The sequence below is a fragment of the Corella eumyota genome, chromosome 7 (genome assembly GCF_963082875.1).
Source record: "Corella eumyota chromosome 7, kaCorEumy4.1, whole genome shotgun sequence".
NCBI classification, from domain to species: Eukaryota; Metazoa; Chordata; class Ascidiacea; order Phlebobranchia; family Corellidae; genus Corella; species Corella eumyota.
The window spans coordinates 6,098,864-6,124,850 of record NC_137496.1 but is presented as its reverse complement, the minus strand read 5'-3'; the positions used below and the strand labels follow the sequence as shown (position 1 = coordinate 6,124,850).

Sequence of the window (25,987 nt, the reverse complement as noted above, 5' to 3'; positions counted from 1 at the left end):
GTTTAAAATCAATGGGATGTATGCTAGCACGAATTTTTTACCCCAAAAGGGGCCATCTTTAATGCGTTTCAAATTTACGTTTTTGAATAAAAAAAAAATAAATAAATAAATATTCCAAAAATGAACATATATTTATTTTAACAACAGGTTCAAACTTTTTTAACTATTGTACTTACTGTCAAATTTTTTTTGAATATTGGTAAAATATGGTCTTGCGTTGAAGGTATATGAAAGTTTTACGTTGCAGACTTCCTGCAGTTAAAAAAAATTTTGCAGGCTAAAAAAGCGCCTGTCTTTAATTCGTTTTAAATATACGTTTTTAGGAAAAAAATCTTTAAAAAAATAAATATTCTAAAAACTAAACATATATTTATCGTAACAACCAATGAAAGTTTTTTATATATTATACTTTTTGTCAAATTTTATTTTGAATTTCGATAAAATACAGTCTTACGTTAACATCAAATGCAGCCTTTATGCTGTGGACTTCCCGCAGTTAGATGAAAAATTATGCAGGTCGAAAGTAAATTTTGCAGGTCATAAGCGGCCTTCTTAAATCGTTTTAAAACTACGCTTTCAAGAAAAAAATCTTTAAAAAAATAAATATTCTAAAAACTAACATATATATACATTTTTCGTAACAACTTATTAAATTTTTTTTATGTATTATACTTTTTGTCAAATTTTATTTTGAATATCGATAAAATATGGTCTTAAACTGACATTTTAAGCAGCAATTTCGTCACCGATCGCCGCGTTTTTTGCAGGCCGAAGCTTCTCACGGCCGAAGCTTCTCACGGCCAAAGCTTCTGGTCCCTGTTCTAAATGTTTCAATAGGCTTATATTAAAAAATAAATTATGTGTATTGTGTACTTTTTTACGGGGACCAGAAGCTTCGGCCTTGAGAAGGTTTGGCCTGCAAAAAAACGCGGGGGGTCGGTGACGAAATTGCCACGTAAAATGTCAGCAATTTTAAAGCCAGCATTTGATGTCAATGTAAGACCGTATTTTATCGAAAAAAAAAGATTCTGTACCACATTCCGTGAAATTTTTCAAAGATTACATAATATGATTATATTTTTTTTTATTTAATTGGATATGCTTTTTTATAGGAAATTTATAATTCTTAGGAAAATTAATGTTATTTTAAGTAACGCAACACCATGAATTAAAACACTTTGACAACCAGATCAGTAAATTATGGATGTAAGTTACATAAATAAATTTATGTTATTTTTTCAATTTTAATTAAGTTAATATATATTTTTAAGCTGTAATGATACTTATTTTAATCATGTATTATTAAAAAAAATAGTTTATATAACTGATGATTAATATACTTTTGTAAAAAAATGTTATATATGGATTAAAACAAAAATGCTGAAATAAAGTTGAATTGAATTGAATCTAAATTTTTAGTTTATTAATCAACTAAAGATTGAATCTGGGGGTAAATAATAAACTAAAGTTTAAATCCGGGGGTAAATGTTGAACTTTATTTTAAATTTGCGACTGTTTATTGAAAAAACTTGGAATTTCATAACATTTTTTATGTTGTTGGGGCTAAATAATAAACTAAAGTTTTAAACTAGGGGTAATTAATAAACAATAGTTTGAATACGGGGGTAAATATTGCTGTGTATTTTAAATCTTGGGCTGTATATTAAATAAACTTGAATTTTTTTATATAGTGGATTGAGTACAAAAAAAAATAAAGTTTATTCTTTAAAAAATTGTTTTGAAGCAATTTCTTTTTTTTCCTAAAATTTTATGCTTATGTGTTTGTTATGGTTTTTTTTATTTTTTATAAATGCGTTTTAATCCAGTAGGATTGAAATTATAATTAAACTTTTCCGTAATTTTGTTTTGAATATTGATAATATAAGTTTTAAAATCAATGTGATGTACGCTAGCATGAATTTTTTACCTCAAAAGCGTCAGTTTCAAAATTACGTTTTCTAAAAAAAAATCTTGAAAAAAATAAATATTTTAAAAATTAACATATATATTTATCTTAACAACAGGTTCAAACTTTTTTAACTATTGTACTTATTGCCAAATTTGTACTTATTGGCAAAATTTTTTTGAATATTGGTAAAATATGGTCTTGCGTTGAAGGTATATGAAAGTTTTACGTTGCAGACTTCCTGCAGTTAAAAAAAATTTTGCAGGCTAAAAAAGCGCCTGTCTTTAATTCGTTTTAAATATACGTTTTTAGGAAAAAAATCTTTAAAAAAGTAAATATTCTAAAAACTAAACATATATTTATCGTAACAACCAATGAAAGTTTTTTTTATATATTATACTTTTTGTCAAATTTTATTTTGAATTTCGATAAAATACAGTCTTACGTTAACATCAAATGCAGCCTTTATGCTGTGGACTTCCCGCAGTTAGATGAAAAATTATGCAGGTCGAAAGTAAATTTTGCAGGTCATAAGCGGCCGTCTTTAATTCGTTTTAAAACTACGCTTTCAAGAAAAAAATCTTTAAAAAAATAAATATTCTAAAAACTAACATATATATACATTTTTCGTAACAACTTATTAAATTTTTTTTATGTATTATACTTTTTGTCAAATTTTATTTTGAATATCGATAAAATATGGTCTTAAGCTGACATTTTAAGCAGCAATTTCGTCACCGATCGCCGCGTTTTTTGCAGGCCGAAGCTTCTCACGGCCGAAGCTTCTGGTCCCTGTTTTAAATGTTTCAATAGGCTTATATTAAAAAATAAATTATGTGTATTGTGTACTTTTTTACGGGGACCAGAAGCTTCGGCCTTGAGAAGGTTTGGCCTGCAAAAAAACGCGGGGGGTCGGTGACGAAATTGCCACGTAAAATGTCAGCAATTTTAAAAGCCAGCATTTGATGTCAATGACCGTATTTTATCGAAAAAAAAAGATTCTGTACCACATTCCGTGAAATTTTTCAAAGATTACATAATATGATTATATTTTTTTTTATTTAATTGGATATGCTTTTTTATAGGAAATTTATAATTCTTAGGAAAATTAATGTTATTTTAAGTAACCCAACACCATGAATTAAAACACTTTGACAACCAGATCAGTAAATTATGGATGTAAGTTACATAAATAAATTTATGTTATTTTTTCAATTTTAATTAAGTTAATATATATTTTTAAGCTGTAATGATACTTATTTTAATCATGTATTATTAAAAAAAATAGTTTATATAACTGATGATTAATATACTTTTGTAAAAAAATGTTATATATGGATTAAAACAAAAATGCTGAAATAAAGTTGAATTGAATTGAATCTAAATTTTTAGTTTATTAATCAACTAAAGATTGAATCTGGGGGTAAATAATAAACTAAAGTTTAAATCCGGGGGTAAATGTTGAACTTTATTTTAAATTTGCGACTGTTTATTGAAAAAACTTGGAATTTCATAACATTTTTTATGTTGTTGGGGCTAAATAATAAACTAAAGTTTTAAACTAGGGGTAATTAATAAACAATAGTTTGAATACGGGGGTAAATATTGCTGTGTATTTTAAATCTTGGGCTGTATATTAAATAAACTTGAATTTTTTTATATAGTGGATTGAGTACAAAAAAAAAATAAAGTTTATTCTTTAAAAAATTGTTTTGAAGCAATTTCTTTTTTTTCCTAAAATTTTATGCTTATGTGTTTGTTATGGTTTTTTTTATTTTTTATAAATGCGTTTTAATCCAGTAGGATTGAAATTATAATTAAACTTTTCCGTAATTTTGTTTTGAATATTGATAATATAAGTTTTAAAATCAATGTGATGTACGCTAGCATGAATTTTTTACCTCAAAAGCGTCAGTTTCAAAATTACGTTTTCTAAAAAAAAATCTTGAAAAAAATAAATATTTTAAAAATTAACATATATATTTATCTTAACAACAGGTTCAAACTTTTTTAACTATTGTACTTATTGCCAAATTTGTACTTATTGGCAAAATTTTTTTGAATATTGGTAAAATATGGTCTTGCGTTGAAGGTATATGAAAGTTTTACGTTGCAGACTTCCTGCAGTTAAAAAAAATTTTGCAGGCTAAAAAAGCGCCTGTCTTTAATTCGTTTTAAATATACGTTTTTAGGAAAAAAATCTTTAAAAAAGTAAATATTCTAAAAACTAAACATATATTTATCGTAACAACCAATGAAAGTTTTTTTTATATATTATACTTTTTGTCAAATTTTATTTTGAATTTCGATAAAATACAGTCTTACGTTAACATCAAATGCAGCCTTTATGCTGTGGACTTCCCGCAGTTAGATGAAAAATTATGCAGGTCGAAAGTAAATTTTGCAGGTCATAAGCGGCCGTCTTTAATTCGTTTTAAAACTACGCTTTCAAGAAAAAAATCTTTAAAAAAATAAATATTCTAAAAACTAACATATATATACATTTTTCGTAACAACTTATTAAATTTTTTTTATGTATTATACTTTTTGTCAAATTTTATTTTGAATATCGATAAAATATGGTCTTAAGCTGACATTTTAAGCAGCAATTTCGTCACCGATCGCCGCGTTTTTTGCAGGCCGAAGCTTCTCACGGCCGAAGCTTCTGGTCCCTGTTTTAAATGTTTCAATAGGCTTATATTAAAAAATAAATTATGTGTATTGTGTACTTTTTTACGGGGACCAGAAGCTTCGGCCTTGAGAAGGTTTGGCCTGCAAAAAAACGCGGGGGGTCGGTGACGAAATTGCCACGTAAAATGTCAGCAATTTTAAAAGCCAGCATTTGATGTCAATGACCGTATTTTATCGAAAAAAAAAGATTCTGTACCACATTCCGTGAAATTTTTCAAAGATTACATAATATGATTATATTTTTTTTTATTTAATTGGATATGCTTTTTTATAGGAAATTTATAATTCTTAGGAAAATTAATGTTATTTTAAGTAACCCAACACCATGAATTAAAACACTTTGACAACCAGATCAGTAAATTATGGATGTAAGTTACATAAATAAATTTATGTTATTTTTTCAATTTTAATTAAGTTAATATATATTTTTAAGCTGTAATGATACTTATTTTAATCATGTATTATTAAAAAAAATAGTTTATATAACTGATGATTAATATACTTTTGTAAAAAAATGTTATATATGGATTAAAACAAAAATGCTGAAATAAAGTTGAATTGAATTGAATCTAAATTTTTAGTTTATTAATCAACTAAAGATTGAATCTGGGGGTAAATAATAAACTAAAGTTTAAATCCGGGGGTAAATGTTGAACTTTATTTTAAATTTGCGACTGTTTATTGAAAAAACTTGGAATTTCATAACATTTTTTATGTTGTTGGGGCTAAATAATAAACTAAAGTTTTAAACTAGGGGTAATTAATAAACAATAGTTTGAATACGGGGGTAAATATTGCTGTGTATTTTAAATCTTGGGCTGTATATTAAATAAACTTGAATTTTTTTATATAGTGGATTGAGTACAAAAAAAAAATAAAGTTTATTCTTTAAAAAATTGTTTTGAAGCAATTTCTTTTTTTTCCTAAAATTTTATGCTTATGTGTTTGTTATGGTTTTTTTTATTTTTTATAAATGCGTTTTAATCCAGTAGGATTGAAATTATAATTAAACTTTTCCGTAATTTTGTTTTGAATATTGATAATATAAGTTTTAAAATCAATGTGATGTACGCTAGCATGAATTTTTTACCTCAAAAGCGTCAGTTTCAAAATTACGTTTTCTAAAAAAAAATCTTGAAAAAAATAAATATTTTAAAAATTAACATATATATTTATCTTAACAACAGGTTCAAACTTTTTTAACTATTGTACTTATTGCCAAATTTGTACTTATTGGCAAAATTTTTTTGAATATTGGTAAAATATGGTCTTGCGTTGAAGGTATATGAAAGTTTTACGTTGCAGACTTCCTGCAGTTAAAAAAAATTTTGCAGGCTAAAAAAGCGCCTGTCTTTAATTCGTTTTAAATATACGTTTTTAGGAAAAAAATCTTTAAAAAAGTAAATATTCTAAAAACTAAACATATATTTATCGTAACAACCAATGAAAGTTTTTTTTATATATTATACTTTTTGTCAAATTTTATTTTGAATTTCGATAAAATACAGTCTTACGTTAACATCAAATGCAGCCTTTATGCTGTGGACTTCCCGCAGTTAGATGAAAAATTATGCAGGTCGAAAGTAAATTTTGCAGGTCATAAGCGGCCGTCTTTAATTCGTTTTAAAACTACGCTTTCAAGAAAAAAATCTTTAAAAAAATAAATATTCTAAAAACTAACATATATATACATTTTTCGTAACAACTTATTAAATTTTTTTTATGTATTATACTTTTTGTCAAATTTTATTTTGAATATCGATAAAATATGGTCTTAAGCTGACATTTTAAGCAGCAATTTCGTCACCGATCGCCGCGTTTTTTGCAGGCCGAAGCTTCTCACGGCCGAAGCTTCTGGTCCCTGTTTTAAATGTTTCAATAGGCTTATATTAAAAAATAAATTATGTGTATTGTGTACTTTTTTACGGGGACCAGAAGCTTCGGCCTTGAGAAGGTTTGGCCTGCAAAAAAACGCGGGGGGTCGGTGACGAAATTGCCACGTAAAATGTCAGCAATTTTAAAAGCCAGCATTTGATGTCAATGACCGTATTTTATCGAAAAAAAAAGATTCTGTACCACATTCCGTGAAATTTTTCAAAGATTACATAATATGATTATATTTTTTTTTATTTAATTGGATATGCTTTTTTATAGGAAATTTATAATTCTTAGGAAAATTAATGTTATTTTAAGTAACCCAACACCATGAATTAAAACACTTTGACAACCAGATCAGTAAATTATGGATGTAAGTTACATAAATAAATTTATGTTATTTTTTCAATTTTAATTAAGTTAATATATATTTTTAAGCTGTAATGATACTTATTTTAATCATGTATTATTAAAAAAAATAGTTTATATAACTGATGATTAATATACTTTTGTAAAAAAATGTTATATATGGATTAAAACAAAAATGCTGAAATAAAGTTGAATTGAATTGAATCTAAATTTTTAGTTTATTAATCAACTAAAGATTGAATCTGGGGGTAAATAATAAACTAAAGTTTAAATCCGGGGGTAAATGTTGAACTTTATTTTAAATTTGCGACTGTTTATTGAAAAAACTTGGAATTTCATAACATTTTTTATGTTGTTGGGGCTAAATAATAAACTAAAGTTTTAAACTAGGGGTAATTAATAAACAATAGTTTGAATACGGGGGTAAATATTGCTGTGTATTTTAAATCTTGGGCTGTATATTAAATAAACTTGAATTTTTTTATATAGTGGATTGAGTACAAAAAAAAAATAAAGTTTATTCTTTAAAAAATTGTTTTGAAGCAATTTCTTTTTTTTCCTAAAATTTTATGCTTATGTGTTTGTTATGGTTTTTTTTATTTTTTATAAATGCGTTTTAATCCAGTAGGATTGAAATTATAATTAAACTTTTCCGTAATTTTGTTTTGAATATTGATAATATAAGTTTTAAAATCAATGTGATGTACGCTAGCATGAATTTTTTACCTCAAAAGCGTCAGTTTCAAAATTACGTTTTCTAAAAAAAAATCTTGAAAAAAATAAATATTTTAAAAATTAACATATATATTTATCTTAACAACAGGTTCAAACTTTTTTAACTATTGTACTTATTGCCAAATTTGTACTTATTGGCAAAATTTTTTTGAATATTGGTAAAATATGGTCTTGCGTTGAAGGTATATGAAAGTTTTACGTTGCAGACTTCCTGCAGTTAAAAAAAATTTTGCAGGCTAAAAAAGCGCCTGTCTTTAATTCGTTTTAAATATACGTTTTTAGGAAAAAAATCTTTAAAAAAGTAAATATTCTAAAAACTAAACATATATTTATCGTAACAACCAATGAAAGTTTTTTTTATATATTATACTTTTTGTCAAATTTTATTTTGAATTTCGATAAAATACAGTCTTACGTTAACATCAAATGCAGCCTTTATGCTGTGGACTTCCCGCAGTTAGATGAAAAATTATGCAGGTCGAAAGTAAATTTTGCAGGTCATAAGCGGCCGTCTTTAATTCGTTTTAAAACTACGCTTTCAAGAAAAAAATCTTTAAAAAAATAAATATTCTAAAAACTAACATATATATACATTTTTCGTAACAACTTATTAAATTTTTTTTATGTATTATACTTTTTGTCAAATTTTATTTTGAATATCGATAAAATATGGTCTTAAGCTGACATTTTAAGCAGCAATTTCGTCACCGATCGCCGCGTTTTTTGCAGGCCGAAGCTTCTCACGGCCGAAGCTTCTGGTCCCTGTTTTAAATGTTTCAATAGGCTTATATTAAAAAATAAATTATGTGTATTGTGTACTTTTTTACGGGGACCAGAAGCTTCGGCCTTGAGAAGGTTTGGCCTGCAAAAAAACGCGGGGGGTCGGTGACGAAATTGCCACGTAAAATGTCAGCAATTTTAAAAGCCAGCATTTGATGTCAATGACCGTATTTTATCGAAAAAAAAAGATTCTGTACCACATTCCGTGAAATTTTTCAAAGATTACATAATATGATTATATTTTTTTTTATTTAATTGGATATGCTTTTTTATAGGAAATTTATAATTCTTAGGAAAATTAATGTTATTTTAAGTAACCCAACACCATGAATTAAAACACTTTGACAACCAGATCAGTAAATTATGGATGTAAGTTACATAAATAAATTTATGTTATTTTTTCAATTTTAATTAAGTTAATATATATTTTTAAGCTGTAATGATACTTATTTTAATCATGTATTATTAAAAAAAATAGTTTATATAACTGATGATTAATATACTTTTGTAAAAAAATGTTATATATGGATTAAAACAAAAATGCTGAAATAAAGTTGAATTGAATTGAATCTAAATTTTTAGTTTATTAATCAACTAAAGATTGAATCTGGGGGTAAATAATAAACTAAAGTTTAAATCCGGGGGTAAATGTTGAACTTTATTTTAAATTTGCGACTGTTTATTGAAAAAACTTGGAATTTCATAACATTTTTTATGTTGTTGGGGCTAAATAATAAACTAAAGTTTTAAACTAGGGGTAATTAATAAACAATAGTTTGAATACGGGGGTAAATATTGCTGTGTATTTTAAATCTTGGGCTGTATATTAAATAAACTTGAATTTTTTTATATAGTGGATTGAGTACAAAAAAAAAATAAAGTTTATTCTTTAAAAAATTGTTTTGAAGCAATTTCTTTTTTTTCCTAAAATTTTATGCTTATGTGTTTGTTATGGTTTTTTTTATTTTTTATAAATGCGTTTTAATCCAGTAGGATTGAAATTATAATTAAACTTTTCCGTAATTTTGTTTTGAATATTGATAATATAAGTTTTAAAATCAATGTGATGTACGCTAGCATGAATTTTTTACCTCAAAAGCGTCAGTTTCAAAATTACGTTTTCTAAAAAAAAATCTTGAAAAAAATAAATATTTTAAAAATTAACATATATATTTATCTTAACAACAGGTTCAAACTTTTTTAACTATTGTACTTATTGCCAAATTTGTACTTATTGCCAAAATTTTTTTGAATATTGGTAAAATATGGTCTTGCGTTGAAGGTATATGAAAGTTTTACATTGCAGACTTCCTGCAGTTAAAAGTCTTTAATTCGTTTTAAATATACGTTTTTAGGAAAAAAATCTTTAAAAAAGTAAATATTCTAAAAACTAAACATATATTTATCGTAACAACCAATGAAAGTTTTTTTTATATATTATACTTTTTGTCAAATTTTATTTTGAATTTCGATAAAATACAGTCTTACGTTAACATCAAATGCAGCCTTTATGCTGTGGACTTCCCGCAGTTAGATGAAAAATTATGCAGGTCGAAAGTAAATTTTGCAGGTCATAAGCGGCCGTCTTTAATTCGTTTTAAAACTACGCTTTCAAGAAAAAAATCTTTAAAAAAATAAATATTCTAAAAACTAACATATATATACATTTTTCGTAACAACTTATTAAATTTTTTTTATGTATTATACTTTTTGTCAAATTTTATTTTGAATATCGATAAAATATGGTCTTAAGCTGACATTTTAAGCAGCAATTTCGTCACCGATCGCCGCGTTTTTTGCAGGCCGAAGCTTCTCACGGCCGAAGCTTCTGGTCCCTGTTTTAAATGTTTCAATAGGCTTATATTAAAAAATAAATTATGTGTATTGTGTACTTTTTTACGGGGACCAGAAGCTTCGGCCTTGAGAAGGTTTGGCCTGCAAAAAAACGCGGGGGGTCGGTGACGAAATTGCCACGTAAAATGTCAGCAATTTTAAAAGCCAGCATTTGATGTCAATGACCGTATTTTATCGAAAAAAAAAGATTCTGTACCACATTCCGTGAAATTTTTCAAAGATTACATAATATGATTATATTTTTTTTTATTTAATTGGATATGCTTTTTTATAGGAAATTTATAATTCTTAGGAAAATTAATGTTATTTTAAGTAACCCAACACCATGAATTAAAACACTTTGACAACCAGATCAGTAAATTATGGATGTAAGTTACATAAATAAATTTATGTTATTTTTTCAATTTTAATTAAGTTAATATATATTTTTAAGCTGTAATGATACTTATTTTAATCATGTATTATTAAAAAAAATAGTTTATATAACTGATGATTAATATACTTTTGTAAAAAAATGTTATATATGGATTAAAACAAAAATGCTGAAATAAAGTTGAATTGAATTGAATCTAAATTTTTAGTTTATTAATCAACTAAAGATTGAATCTGGGGGTAAATAATAAACTAAAGTTTAAATCCGGGGGTAAATGTTGAACTTTATTTTAAATTTGCGACTGTTTATTGAAAAAACTTGGAATTTCATAACATTTTTTATGTTGTTGGGGCTAAATAATAAACTAAAGTTTTAAACTAGGGGTAATTAATAAACAATAGTTTGAATACGGGGGTAAATATTGCTGTGTATTTTAAATCTTGGGCTGTATATTAAATAAACTTGAATTTTTTTATATAGTGGATTAAGTACAAAAAAAAATAAAGTTTATCCTTTAAATAATTGTTTTGAAGCAATTTCTTTTTTTCCTAAAATTTTATGCTTATGTGTTTGTTATGGTTTTTTTATTTTTTATAAATGCGTTTTAATCCAGTAGGATTGAAATTATAATTAAACTTTTCCGTAATTTTGTTTTGAATATTGATAATATAAGTTTTAAAATCAATGTGATGTACGCTAGTATGAATTTTTTACCTCAAAAGCGTCAGTTTCAAAATTACGTTTTCTAAAAAAAAATCTTGAAAAAAATAAATATTTTAAAAATTAACATATATATTTATCTTAACAACAGGTTAAAACTTTTTTAACTATTGTACATTTTGCCAAATTTCATTTTAAATATTGGTAAAATATGGTCTTGCGTTAAAGGTATACGCGGGCTTTACGCTGCAGACTCTCGCAGTTTAATGAAAAATTTCGCAGGCCGAGAGGGATTAGTCCTAAAATTTTAAAGGCCTAAAGCACTTGTTTTTAATCTGTTTTAAAATTAGTTTTAAAAAAAATATATTCTAAAAACTAACATATGTCATTAACGTAACAACCAATTAAAATTTTTTTATGTATTATACTTTTTGTCAAATTAATTTTGAATTTCGATGAAATATGGTCTTAAACTGACATTTTATGCGGCAATTTCGTCACTGACCTCCCCCCCCCCCCCATTTTTTTGCAGGCCGAAGCTTCTGGCAACTGGTAAGAACACTTTCTACACCACAATGGGGTTGTGGGTTTAATTCCCACTGCTCTCATGCTGTAGTGCCCTTGAGTAAGGCGCTATAAACGATATAAACTCGTATGGAGCCAGCACTTAATCAGCAGCATAATTATCGGGCAAATTATGATCTCTATAATATCCCAAACTGCTAAAAGGCAACTCGAGACTGGTTTGGAGTAACTGATGTTAGTCTATGTTAAGGTCGCTCATTCGACCTTCCCCAATCGAGAATAAAGATAAAACTTGATATAAGTTTAACTTGTCCAAAATGCACTCAAAGTATATATAACAAATAATATGTAGTGATTTTAAAAATGTTATATATATTTTGTTTTTTATTCTGTCTAGGTCTCAAAGATATTAAAACCGTTTCAACGCTCAAGTGCAAGTAAATCTTATGTAAGACCTTTATAAATTTACTTTCCAGATAAATCAACAGGAATTAATTTAAGTTAAAAAATGCCCTAAACCTCTATAATAAATGTTGGTGACAAAACTACCAATGTGGTACAGTGGTTGGAACACTTGGCTTCAGTGCATAATCTTTTAGGTGTAATCCTTACAGCTTTTATTCTGTAGTTTCATTTAGTGACGCAGTGAACAATATAACTCTGCTAAGCCAAAAAAAAAAACAATCAGCCAACTAATGACTGGTTAATATTACCAATTGGTATTCTAAACTGGCAAAGTATACTCTAGCCTAGGTCAAAGTTGCAATTGTTACTTTAAGTTGGGCCTGAGAAGTTGTTCTTTTAATATCTAAGATAAATAAAACATAACTATTTGTAAAATAGCATTCCTTACAATATATACTTTTAAAGATTAAAATTGGGGGAGAGATTCATCCAAAAGATGTCTTTAAACTTGTTGACGATTTAGAAAAGTCATCTCAACATGTAATGTTAGACATATATTATCCGACATTTGTTTTTGACAGTTTTACAATGTTTACTCGCAATGTTCTTCCAATAATAAAAGAAAAATCAAATATAGAGGTGATTTAATATTTTTGGGTTTGTAACATAATCATGCTTAGTTGCTTGCAACGTTATTTACTGGTAAACTCATGAATATAACAATAATTAAATACGATGGTTCAGCAGGTTTAAAAAATAAAATCAACATATTTAATATTGTGAAGGGCTTACTTAAAAGGTTTACACACTTAGAGTTATGTAATTTTGGAATGTAAAGATGCATTGTTATTCATTACATCTGTATTAACTACATCTATTGTCACTAAAATAATTTACATCAATTTTAAACTTAAGGTTGGAATTATGAGCCTACCATACAACAAATTCTCACTTGGTGACATTTTAATACTGTGTGATTGTTTGCACAGGATCAATATCTTAGATCTTTCCAGTTGTGATCTTGTTTCTGAAGAAAGAGAACTACTGAGATTTGAAAGATATAAAAATGCAAAGGTTTGTAAATAGGTAACAAATTTAATGTAAAGCAGTTTACATTTACAAAATTTTATTAATTTTTCAATTGACTGTTCAAGTTTCAAACACCTTTTTATAAGCAAAATTTTTATTAAATAAATTAACTTTAAATACAAATATTGTAAATAAAATGTCAATTTTTTAGGAAACTCAAATAGCTGGTGTTTATGGTTTACCTATAAAATTTGTAAACCTTTTAGAAAACTGTGATCAATTGTCTGCTGATATAATCAACCTAATATCTACTCGGGTAATAGGCTATAAAACTAATATACTTTTACATAAATAAAACCTGACACATTTCATTTAAAATTGCTGCTTTTGTATAAATTTAAGAGGGGCGTGCCATTTTTATGATGTCATAAAAAAATTTATAACGTCACCGCCCAAAAGACTTTTCATATTAGCTGCGTCATCATAGGCTTTTCATCTACAATCACCAGTATTAATCCCTATCAAGAGCAATGCAAACTCACAAAAATTTTGCATTTTTTTTAACAACACAGTGCCTTTCTAAAAAAAAATTTGTAGATGTTGTAAGATAAATCCACATAGCATACACAAATAGATAGTTTTTCTTTGCACGATGAATCAGTTGTTTTACCAACAATTAGACTATTGAATTTTTTTGGCACTATTATGTACAATACTTTATAACTGCATATTTTCTAACAGTCTGTGGTTCAGGCCATTTCTTTATTGCTTTGATTTTCTTTCATTAAAGTTGCAATTCCCCGGCTGGATATCACATGCCCTAAATACTCCACATCTTGCTGAAAGAGTGCACATTTTTTGGGGGTTTAGTAGCAAATTATTGCTGAACAAACGATCAAAAACCTTTTTTATATTGTCTTTCAAAAGTGTGACTTTTAACTAAAATGTCATCTAAATACACATTGCATTCAGTATGAGATACATCAGATAGCACTCTGTCCATTAAAAGTTTAAAGGTGCTAGGCTGCCACACAATACAAATGGCATAATGTTTAACTAATATAGCCCTTTGCCTGTGAAAAACGTTGTTTTTTTTGTCTACAGTCTTTACAAATACTTGCCAGTAACCACTTTGTAAATTAAGTTTCAAAAACGAGCATGATACTTTAACCGAATCTAATAAACTGTTCATTCTTGGTAAGAGGAAAGAGTATTTTTTGTCACTGAATTTAATTTGCTGTAATCCATGCAAAAACAAGTAAAACCATCCTTCTTATGTACCAGCATAATTGGTAAGCACCAAGAGCTACTTGGCGTTGAAATAAAAATTTTTTCAAACATAAGTTTGATCAATCTATCAGCTTCAAGTTGTTTTGCGTGTGGCAGTTGCCTTTGTTTTTGTTTAATAGTAAAAATGCAAGGCAACAATAGTAACACCTCGTCGCACACAAATAAGATATTTAACACAGGACATAAAGATGCGTTACAGTATCAATTTAAAAAAGACTCACTTTTTACAAAAGTTTAAGTTAAATATTTTTAAAATTTAATTTAAAATTTTCTTTTTTAAAGCTGTGGAAATGATCTCTTCTTATTTTTATTTAGGCTGGTAAAACTGGTGAATTTTCACCTATCACAACAATGACAAGTGAAATGTTAAAATTCTTTAAAGATTGCTTAAAAACTCGGCAGACCAGCAGTAAAGAATTGACTAAATTGGCTTACAATGGAATAATGAAAAAAGAAATTGTATTTAAATGCTTCAAATTTAAAAAAGTTGATATTTCTAACAGATTTCAATCTTTCAATAATGCTAAAACTAGACAAAACCTATTTGAAGGAGTAGAACACATGAAATATTCAAATTTAGATTGGCAAGAATTTTTTTGTGCAGTTTACATGATTCAACATCTCTCTCTGGATGAATTTGAATCTATATTTACCTGGTTAATTGAACAGGTTAAAACAAAAACTTTTCAACATAATTTGTGCAAGTTTCTTTATGGTTTGTGTAATGAACAGAACTCAAAAGAAGTTGAAGCATTGTTTGGTTTAAATATTGGTTTTACACCAAAAAGAAATATATTGCTAAATTATGTCAGTTATCGTGTTAATTTGTCTTTTGCAAATTCTTTACCTTTGTATGATTTTACCAAAGAATGGGGAAGAGATTTTCAAGATTGGTTTGTTGAACTTTTACCTTTCGACATGAAGATTTTTGATGATCTTTATCCTAGTGAGGTCACAATTCTTGTCGAAATTTTACAACTTTCAACCAAACCAGTGGAGTTGAATGTTCGCCCAAAGTATAGAGATGACAGTTTAACTATGTTTATACACAAGGTTTTACCAATATTAAAAGAAAAATCAAATATAAAGGTAAATCATTTTCATATGGGTAAATTTTTATATTTTTTTAGTTATTTAAATTTCTTTTAAAAATTTTTTCATTTAAATATTCTAACCTCTTTTTTGAATGTTAAATATTTGTATATACTAAAAAAAATTTACAAATATTTTACAATTTTTTAATAATTAAGCTTAAATACATGAACCTAAGCCACAACAAACTTTCGCTTGGTGACATCACAAAGCTGTGTGATTGTTTGCACAAAATCAAAAGTTTGAATTTTCATGGTTGTGGTGTGAATTCTGAAGAAAGAGAATTACTGAGAATTGCAAGAAGAAGAAATGCAAAAGTTTGTAAATATGTTTTTATTTTGTTACAAACTTTATAATTCTGGGATATTTGATCTAATTTGACTTTTTAAAAATAATATTATGATAGGATGTAATTGTGTGTATAATATTTTATACAGCTTAATTTACTGACGACTAAAATAGAAGATGTTTATGGTTTGCCAGTAGATGAAGTAGATGATTTGGATGATTCGGATAAGTCTTCAATTGAAGTAGTATTACAAAAATCTTAATCTAATAATTTTTAACAATCAATAACTTTAAAAAACTTGTTTTAATGTGTATATTTAAATGAAATAATTTGTAAACAAACTTGTTACACTGTGTTTTTACAATAATTAGAGAACTTGTTGCCTTTTAAAGATTATTTTTGTTTTTTATGGACATTTTCTGATCAGGATATTACAAAAAATTAAATATGTTCAAATTTTTTATTTTATTTAAGAAAATAGATTCAACTACATTACAAGTTAAAGCCATCGAAACTTCTGGTTAGTTTGCAGTATTATATTTAATTTTTAGCTTTAGTTTTTTTGTGGTTTAATCATTTTTTCTTTTTTAAGTTTTATTTATTGTTCATTTTTTTAAAAATAAGAAACTGCAATAATTGGTGTAAAAGGTGGAAGAGTTGAAATATCAGGATGTTACATTGATATTCCTGACGGTGCACTTAATGAGGATGTTCAAATTACTGCTTGTGTAATTTGTAGTAATGATATTAATCTTCCCACCAAGGTATTTGCTTTCACAAGTTTGTTGAACATATTTGCATGCCAAAAATATTTTTTACTTTTATTATTGGTTGAGTAAATAGTTTGTTTAAATAACAATATTTTTACAGATTTATTTGTACCTTTGTTTGTTTTAAACAAAAATGTAAAATTTTTATTAATTATCAATAATGACTAATATACAGTACCAATTTTTTATCTAGGAAGACTCAACATATTTGTTGACTCCACAATTTGAATGCTTGCCACATGGATTAAAGTTTATAGTTCCTGTTACAATATCTCTTTCCACCCCATTTTACTCAACAACTGAAACCTGTATTGTCATGGTAATTAATTTAGTTGTGTAATTTGTTTAGATTTAAATAAGGAAGTACAATTTAGTAAAATCATAATAGTACTGCCTTTTTTTATATTTAACTTCGGCAGAATGACATACAAATAGTTGATTAATAATATAGCAACATGCTTTAAGCCGAAAACATGCATATTAAATTTTTATTATTTTGACAATTGGACTCAGTTTTTATTATGTATGGTAAAAAAAACAATATAATTTAAATAAACTTAAGCTTTAATGTTATAAAAGCGTTTCAACATAAATTTACTCATTTTGGTGCTATAGTTATTAGGTTTTTAGCTGATATATAAATTCAATAACCAGTTGGACTTTTAATTTAATATTTTTTATCCAATGTTTTGTTATATTTGGATTGTGTTAGTCTTTCTGTGAGCGAACACATTTTTGAATACTACATTTGTTATTTAAGCAATAACTTTAAGAAACGTACATTTTGTAATCAACTTTTTATTTTAATTAGTTTTTGTTATTTTTTTAGCCTCAAGTAAGCCAAGATGGGATTGTTTGGGAAAATCTTGCTGAAGTTATTTTGGGAGATTCTCGGACAATTCAGTTTCAAGTCGAACATTTATCTTTGTAAATAATAAATATATTTTATTTAAAAATATTTGTGAAATTTTTTTTATTAAATTACGCTTTTAATTTTATGCGCTTTTAATTTTTTATTTACGCTTTTAATTTTTTAAGGTTTAAAGTCCTGACAAAATGGATACCTGGAAAGAATTATCGAAAAAATCCCAAAAAAGATAAAAGATTTGAATGTTATCATGAACAAAAATCAGATTTAAAATTGTTTGTTATGGACGATAAAGATCACATTAATTCAAATACAAGTTCAGTTTTCATTGTGATTGTTTCAATAAGGTATTTTTTATGACTTTTTAAGCTTTTATGAGTTTTCAAACTTAAGACATGTTTATTTAAATTCTGCCTTAACATTTTTAGACAATTTGACGAAATGTTGTTCGAAATTTCTCACCAAGATTTTGAAACTTCTTCAAAAATTTATAAAAGCACAGATAGAAAATCTGATGTAATCCGCATAAATCCCAAGTCTGAATTGGAAAGTAAAAGTCCATTAGAAGAATTATTTACTTATTCGGTCACAAATCTTACAACTACAGAAATTGATGATGGACATTTTTTATTTCCTGAAATTCCCCGACAACCAGTAGGTTTATCAAAACTTTATATGAAGTAAATGTTAGGAAAATAAGTTTATTAGTATAATATAAGTACACGATTTTGTTTAGAAGAACAAGTCAAAACACAAAATACTGAACCTAAAACAGATTAACAATTTCAGGGTTCCAGTGAGCAGACCAGTGAGGAGGAAGATGTAGTAAAAATTATATAATTTTTTATAGTTTTAATTAAATATTTTTGTATTTAGGGTGAATGTCTTCCATCTACTTCCACCGGACCTTTTCCAACTTCTACTAAACCTCCACAAGGTCAGTTTTGTGTTTAAACAAACTTGTTATTTTTAAAGATTTAACAATGCATGACTACCTTTTAAATTGTTTGTTTAGGAAGTTTAGTACCAACTATTCAGGTTAGTGAAGCAGATGCTAAAGTCTACATAACATCTACTGGTAAGTTTTTTTTTTGAATAGGAATGCATATTTTAATAATTAAATGTGTCTGGTGGTACAGGCAGTCCCTAAAAACATAAAATCCCAGTTTTTTAATAATATGTTATTTTATTGTAGCTATTGATGTTAAAGACAACAAGTTTGAAAATAGTAATGTGTTGGCTAAAAAAGTTGAAGAAGTCAATGTTCAAATGATTTCCAATTTATAAGCCAGCGATGTTAAAGAAATATTCGACAGAAAAAGATGTATTTTAAACTAAGATTTAATTTTTTTAATTAATTATAAATTTACTTTAATAGTAATTGTGGCTCTTGCTAGTTACTTACAACTTAAAAAGAGTTAAAGAAGTTAATTGTCTTATCTTTCTAGTACTTAATTGAAGAGTTCAAATTTTTCTTTTGCTCTATTTTTTTAACTGTTGTTGTTCAAACTTTATGTAAATTTTTTATGACTTTATGCTTAAATAGGCATTTTAATTAAATTTTACTTTGTAATTAAAACTATATTTATTTTGCAACTTAAAAATTTTTACCATTTTTATATATTATCTTTTATTCCAGAACATTATGCAATTTTAAAGTTATGTTAAATTCCTATTTGAATTTTGCCTTTTTTTTAATTTTGCTATAATCATGCTTCAGGTATGTTTAACATTTTTTTAAATTTTTATATTATACCAATAGCACTTATTAAATTTTTTGTGTCTTTTAATCTTGCTATAAGAGAAATTTTGTGCATTGCTTTTTTAAGTTATTTCTATAAGATTGTATGCCTTGCTCATTTTAGTTGTTTTTTTGTGAGTGTTTATGATTTTTTTTTTTTTTATTACATTTTTAGCTTTTGTTTTCTGTTTTTTTTTTTATTTCCTAGGATTTTATGCCTTGCCTTTTTGGTAATTTTATAGGATTTTTGAACCTTGTTTTTTTTAGTTTTTTTTTTGTATAATCAAACTTCTTTTGTTTATTGAAGTTTTTTTAACTTGCCAAGTTTTATTTTTAAAGTTTTTATTTAAAATTAGTTAACAGTTAAAAACATAATAAAGGATGTAGTTGATATACGAAAGACTTGTAATACTTGTAATTATGTGTATCGCTATGTGTGTAACCTAGAAACCAGTTTTTGTTGTGTGTACGTGTAATACCGTTTTTGTATATGTGTAATGTAACTTTTGGGATAATTATGTGATAAACGTGTTTGATTAATAAATAGATGTTGTCTTTAGATTTGGTTTGCTATTTTTGACTATTTTTGACTATTACAATTTCACTATTACACTATTGACTATTACGATTTCAGGACACAATTTTTAGAAAAGTTTATAGGCAGTTTAATAACCAACTTTAATTTCAGCTTAGGGTGAATTAAAACTGTTGTTAATTTTAATTAAGTGTATAAAAGCCGGCTGTGTTAGTGTGTTTATAGTTACCAATACAAATGATAATATCTTATCATTTATTTCTTTTTTGTAAACGTAAATTTTTTGTTTAAAATTCGAATCTGTGCTAACATTTCTGTAAAATTTTTGACGAAATTTGTTCAAGATTGTAGATATTTTGCGCATTTTAAGATATGAATTCTGATTCAGTCGATGAATCAGTTGGCAATATCGCGACAGATACCGTTTCGCAATTTATGGGTAAAACTAATTTTTATGGCGTGGGCGTTTTATCATTAATCACAACATCATTACCCCATTTTTATATACAGACCACAACAACTTCTTATAATTCATGCTATCCTTCTTCCTGTACTTTAGATTTGCGTCCTGCCGTGATCAATGCATTACAACGCTGCTCTATTTCGCTGCCGACTTTTTTTGAAAAAGATGTTCAATTATGGTTCAAGCTAGGTGATCAAATTTTTAAAGTGGCAAACATTACTGCACAAGAATTCAAATATGTTTTATTTATTTAAAACTTCGATAGCACGTTCTTAGAAAGAATAGCTTTCATCTTGCATATCAAAGACGACAATTTACCTTCGCTTCTTTTAAATGCTTAAATACACGAATTACAAACAGTACCACATAAGTGTTGCCCTTATTCGCTTCTTGTTTTAACGAAAATTGCCACCCCTAATTTCGTTAATTATTTTATCCAAAGCCGGCATTTTATTGGAAGAACTGGGTGACATGGCCGACAGTGCAATGACTATCTTTAATTTAATAAAAGAACAAACGACATCAATAACCAACCGTCAAACCCTTATTAATGACTCGTTGAAAAAAAGATTCACAATTTAACGCAAGAAATAAAAAAGCTGAAGTTAAAACGACATGAACCAGAAAATTTAACTAATATTGTTAATATTAGTCAATCCAGCCAAAAAAGTCAGTTTTTACCGTCGCATTGATGTAATATTTAATTATATATCTCATTATTCACTGCTTTTAATGCGCAAAAACCAAAATAAAAAAAAAAACTGTTAGTATAAAATGTTCACAAAAATGCATGCAACTATTTCAAAAAGCACAATTTTGTTATAAATAAACTTCAATAAAAAAGAGCATAGAGAAGTTTGATTATACAAAAAGGAAACTCAGTAAGGGTCGAAAATCTCATAAAATCACCAAAAATCAAGGTATAAAATCTTACAAAATAAGAAACCCTCAAAACACAAAGCTGAAAATCTAATAAAAAACTATATATGGAAAATTAAATCTGGTGCAGAGACAATAAGGTGAAGACTACAAGTTTGGGTGAGTGTTTTGTTCGTACTTAACTTAACGGGGATCAGAAGCTACCGCCCTGAGAAGATTCGGCCAGAAGGTTTGGCCTGCAAAAAAATGCGGGGGTCGGTGACAAAATTGCTGCGTAAAATGTCAGCTTTAGACCATATTTTACCGATATTCAAAATAAAATTTGACAAAAAGTACAGTATATATAAAAGTTTTAATTGGTAGTTACGTTAAAGACATATGTTAGTTTTTAGAATATTATTTTTTTAAACTTATGTTTCAAAAACTAATTTTAAAACGGATTAAAGAAAAGTGCTTTAGGCCAAAATTTTACGACTAATCGCTCTTGGCCTGCGAAATTTTTCATTAAACTGCGTGGAGTCTGCAGCGTAAAGCCCAAGTTTAGTGTTAGCGTAAGACCATATTTTACCAATATTCAAAATGAAATTTGGCAAAAAGTACAATAGTTAAAAAGTTTTAACTAGTTGTTAAGATAAATATGTATGTTAATTTTTGGAAAATTTTTTTTTTTTTAAGAATTTTTTTCTCGAAAACGTAATTTTACGGACCGAATCTTCTGGCCCAATCTTTTACGGCCGAATCTTCTGGCAACCCACTATGTGTTAAACATATTGTGAATTAAATAACCGTGTTGTTAAAACTAACATACAATTCAAACTTAAATTTTTTATATTACATACTTGGTCCTGGGTATCTTGGATATTCGAAAATACTTTCTTGGAATTGTTGGGTTGAAAGATTTGTCATGGAATATTTAAATATTTCTCCTATAGGACTTTTGTTTTTAAATTCTGGTTTTGGTTTAATTTCAATCACATCGGATATAACAGCTTTACTGTCATAGGTCTTAGAAAATGTTTGGAACTGCTGGTGTTCAATTTTCACCTTAACTTTGTCATTTAGTCTAAAAATATAAAAAAATATTTAAAATAGTTTTTTTTTTATATTGGGACAAATAAAATTAAATTAATTCTAACCTTTAAGACATAATTGCCATAAAAGCTTGAGCCTCATCATGTTTGGGTAAATTCTTTTTGGCGAGGTCAAATATATCTAGATTTAGGAAAGTTTTTTCTTTTTCTTTGTAGCAATGAAATGCCTGTTTTTTTTCAGGATTTCTAAGATATTGGGACTGTCCAAACAGCCAAATCGCAATGCATCGAAACCTGAAACAATATAACAGACACCAAACTGGTATAACAATATAGAATATAGTAGGTTAGTCAAAAAAAATACCAAAAAAGTGGAAATTTATAACAGAATAAGATGTTTAATATTTACCACGATAAATGATCAACTTGAAACTAAAAAGAGTTAAAACCCCCCAAAATGACCTGAGCAAATTCTTTCCACGACATTCCATTATGACTTACTTGAGGCTAAAAAAAAGGTTGCCATAATACAGCAAACAAAATAGAAAAATATTTGGGATAATACATATTAGTAGTGTAGCTTATTGTGCATAAGCTAACCTTTTGTTAACATTAAAGACAATTATATTTAACTATTTTTACATTTGGTGGGAATTATTTTTGTTATCGTTTCTTGATTTCATCAAAACCTTATATTAACTCCTATTTTGATATGTCTTTTAATCTTAAACTTGTTTTTAAAATCTGAGGTTTGCTTTTGACATGGGATTCGATTCTTTGTTTTCCTTTTAATTAGTTATCTTATGCCTTCCTACAAAGCAGTTGTATTTTTGGATTTTGGAATTTTTAATTTTTGCTTTACCGTTAATGAAATTTAAATTTGATTTAAAGAAATTGCCGTATAATATAATTATACAGTAAATTCACCTGCGTGGTTAACTTAAGAATTCCTAACTAGCAGACGAGCAATTAGCTAGTTAAGAAAAACAATTAACTGTCTTTAACTTAAAAATAAAACCTTCCGATTGGGTCGACGGAGACTGCTACAGTAGACAAATAATCAAAATTAAATTAATAAAAAATTACTTTAACAATACAGGTTTTAGAAGTTGTGTAAAATGGGGTGAAAAGAGATACTGTAACTGGAACCTAAAACTTTAATCCATGTGGCAAGCATTCAAATTGTGGAGTCAACAAATATGTTGGATTTTCCTGAACAAAATAATAATATACTTTAAAAAAACATGGGATGTACAGTTGGCAATAATTTAAAGGTTTTCCCTAAAAAAAATTATTACATAACAAAAAAAATATTTTGTTACTTGATACAATAATATTAAACTAACAATAAAAACAAATTTGTTTGTAATAAACAATATGTGTAAAATAACTTTGAATAAGCAAACACCTCGGTTAGGGAAGTAATATTACTACAACAAACAACATGGACAGTAATTTGAACATCCTCATTAAGTGCACCTTCAGGAATATCAATGTAACATCCTGATACTTTGACTTTTCCTCCTTTTACACCAATCACCTGGCTAGCAGTGTCTTGATAACAATAAATTCTATTTTGTCTTTTTATGAAAGTTGAAAAATAAAATTTGCAATCAATTAAAATAATCTAAAATTAAAAAAAAAATTTAATCATGAAAAAATAAAAAGTATATATAATAATAATAATACAAACTTACCAAATTTATTTCCTGCAAAATTATATATTTCTATTGTAGCTGAATCTTTTTCCTAAATAAAACACCTAATTTTAAAACTATTTAATTTTCTTTAGTCGAAAAGTACTCCTGAAAACAACATCAAATTTCTTAATTATTTTAATTACTTGGTTGGATTTCTGTGTTTCTAGTTCTTTTAACGATTGATCAGATTTGTCTTGAGGGACTAAATATTCTGTGGGTAAATCAGGAACTTCACAAATTTCAGTTTGTGGTAAATCTACCTGTGTAAAATATTATACAATTACAAAACATAATATATACATACATAAAGAATGGGACAATCTTGCTATATTTATTAGGTAAAAAATATTTAGTTTAATTTATCTTTAGTATTATAATCCTACAAATCATAGAAAATTTAACAAATACAAAACTCGCAAACAGACAATCTATAATTAACAAACAGAATAAACACTTGTGTTACTAAGTCACCTTTGGGTTTGAAGACCTTTAGGTAACTGTTTTGATAAACAAGATTTGTTCAATTTAATAAATTGAAAAATTGTCTAAGCTGTGGTACATTTATCTCACTTCTCCTTAATGTCGATTTTATCTTTGGTTGAAAAAAACGACGAAACCTATGAACAAAGCCTTTTTTTTAAGGCAGTTTTAAGATTTTCTGCAAACATAATAAAAAAATTAATTATGATCAGAATATGTTTTACGACTGAAACTTATATTAGTTTATGCTTATAACTTACAATTTACTTACATCTATATTTAATGGAGCTTAGTGGACGATATGTCCAATTTATGGCTGTACAAAAATGGCTATAAAAAAGAGCCATTTGTGGGCAAACATTAGTAAAAAGTTGATACCATCTTACAACAATAAAGATAAAGAGTGGGCTATTGACTAGCATTATTTTATTTAAAGATAAAACCTTAGAGAGCTGTTATAACAAAAAATAGTACATAATTAATATAGAAATTTTATTTTATAGTAATATAGTGATTTTATTAACTTACTAAACAAAACTTGTAAAAAATTTAAGGTGTAGTTTTTACATAAAATCAACTTACATAATTTTTTTTAATTGAAAGATTCGACGAATTCGTTGAAAAAAATTTGTTTTTTCAGTTTTGGGGGTTTTTGAGATGTTCTATAAACACACTTAAAATTTATTTACCTAATTTTTTTTTCCAACTATTGCTTTTTTTTTCAACTATTGCACCATGTTATCTTATTTTTAATAAATTTAGTTTGCAATTAATATAAAACGCACAAAAGCTCCAGGTTCAGATGTTTTTTGACTAACTTTCTTTTTGCTTCTTTGCTTTATTGGTTCAGTTGTTTCAACTTCATCCAACATTATAATGTTAGATGAAACTTAAACATTTTGATCCAAGTCCTGCAAAATCATATTAAATCGTATTAAGTTATATATATTTAAAACAGCAAAAAAATTTAGTGCCTTTATTTTAAATACAACTAATATAAAATGTTTTATTAAGCAACAACTTACATTCATGATTTAAGAACCTATTCAATCATCAACTAACAGATTGATATACTTTAAAGTTTTTCTCGCTGAAAAGCAAAGGTATTTTTAAGTCGAATCTTCTAAAAACCAAACTTCTGTTTATTAGATCAACTTACAAATTTAAAAAGTAAAATATTGTTCAGTTAGAATTATTTTAATTAAAAAACGACCGTAGGCGCTGCGTTTGTCTAACTTAACTATTATTCTTTGATTGTTACATAACAATTTTCGTTAATTAAGACAAACAACAACTATTATTCTTTTTGTATAACGTCACAAGATTTAAATACAACTAATTCATTGTCCTTTAATTTTGATATCACATAGTTCCTGTTTATGACGTTTAACGGTAACCAGACACTTCGGCCCCCAGAAACTTCGGCCAAATTTTTTGTTTCAAAACAGCGGGGATTTGGCATTTTAATTACCGCGAGAAATTTTATTTTCGCGTAGTTATATACAGTTTTTTAGACAGTATTTGAAACAAAATAAGCAGTAAATTAATATTTTTTTTTAATAATAATGTGCAAGAATATGTTATCTTTATTTTGCCGTGTCAATTTTTTAATTTTACAAACTAAAACCTATAAAAAACTAATTTTGA

General features: G+C 26.7%; 2 protein-coding genes across 6 annotated transcripts; one reads left to right on the top strand and one right to left on the bottom strand.

The window, feature by feature from the left end:
* The first annotated feature begins 1,124 nt into the window (after window positions 1-1,124).
* On the top strand, window positions 1,125-19,805 carry LOC145759555 (uncharacterized). Of its 5 annotated transcripts, none has more exons than XM_082573406.1 (18): window positions 8,444-8,725; window positions 10,524-10,578; window positions 12,166-12,216; window positions 12,639-12,812; window positions 13,089-13,247; window positions 13,414-13,518; window positions 14,808-15,581; window positions 15,743-15,901; window positions 16,022-16,117; window positions 16,348-16,393; window positions 16,498-16,637; window positions 16,837-16,962; window positions 17,473-17,570; window positions 17,682-17,858; window positions 17,940-18,165; window positions 18,388-18,448; window positions 18,527-18,589; window positions 18,707-19,805. In XM_082573406.1, the coding sequence occupies exons 2-18, from the start codon at window positions 10,573-10,575 to the stop codon at window positions 18,796-18,798; spliced, it is 2,553 nt and encodes an 850-aa protein (XP_082429532.1). In that variant the 5' UTR covers window positions 8,444-8,725; window positions 10,524-10,572; the 3' UTR covers window positions 18,799-19,805. The 5 variants fall into 5 exon arrangements, with proteins under 5 accessions (XP_082429533.1, XP_082429532.1, XP_082429531.1 ...); XM_082573405.1 differs by having other exon boundaries at window positions 10,485-10,578; XM_082573407.1 differs by lacking the exons at window positions 8,444-8,725; window positions 10,524-10,578 and adding an exon at window positions 1,125-1,206.
* A 1,433-nt stretch (window positions 19,806-21,238) lies between these two features.
* Window positions 21,239-25,212, bottom strand: LOC145760176 (uncharacterized). The gene is made up of 11 exons (XM_082574055.1): window positions 25,159-25,212; window positions 24,431-24,477; window positions 24,332-24,347; window positions 24,004-24,120; window positions 23,858-23,909; window positions 23,569-23,714; window positions 23,247-23,372; window positions 22,570-22,667; window positions 22,266-22,454; window positions 21,969-22,192; window positions 21,239-21,365 (listed from the first exon to the last, which is right to left on the bottom strand). Exons 1-7 carry the CDS (start codon window positions 25,210-25,212, stop codon window positions 23,310-23,312), a joined length of 495 nt encoding a protein of 164 aa, XP_082430181.1. The 3' UTR covers window positions 21,239-21,365; window positions 21,969-22,192; window positions 22,266-22,454; window positions 22,570-22,667; window positions 23,247-23,309.
* Between the last annotated feature and the right edge of the window lie 775 nt (window positions 25,213-25,987).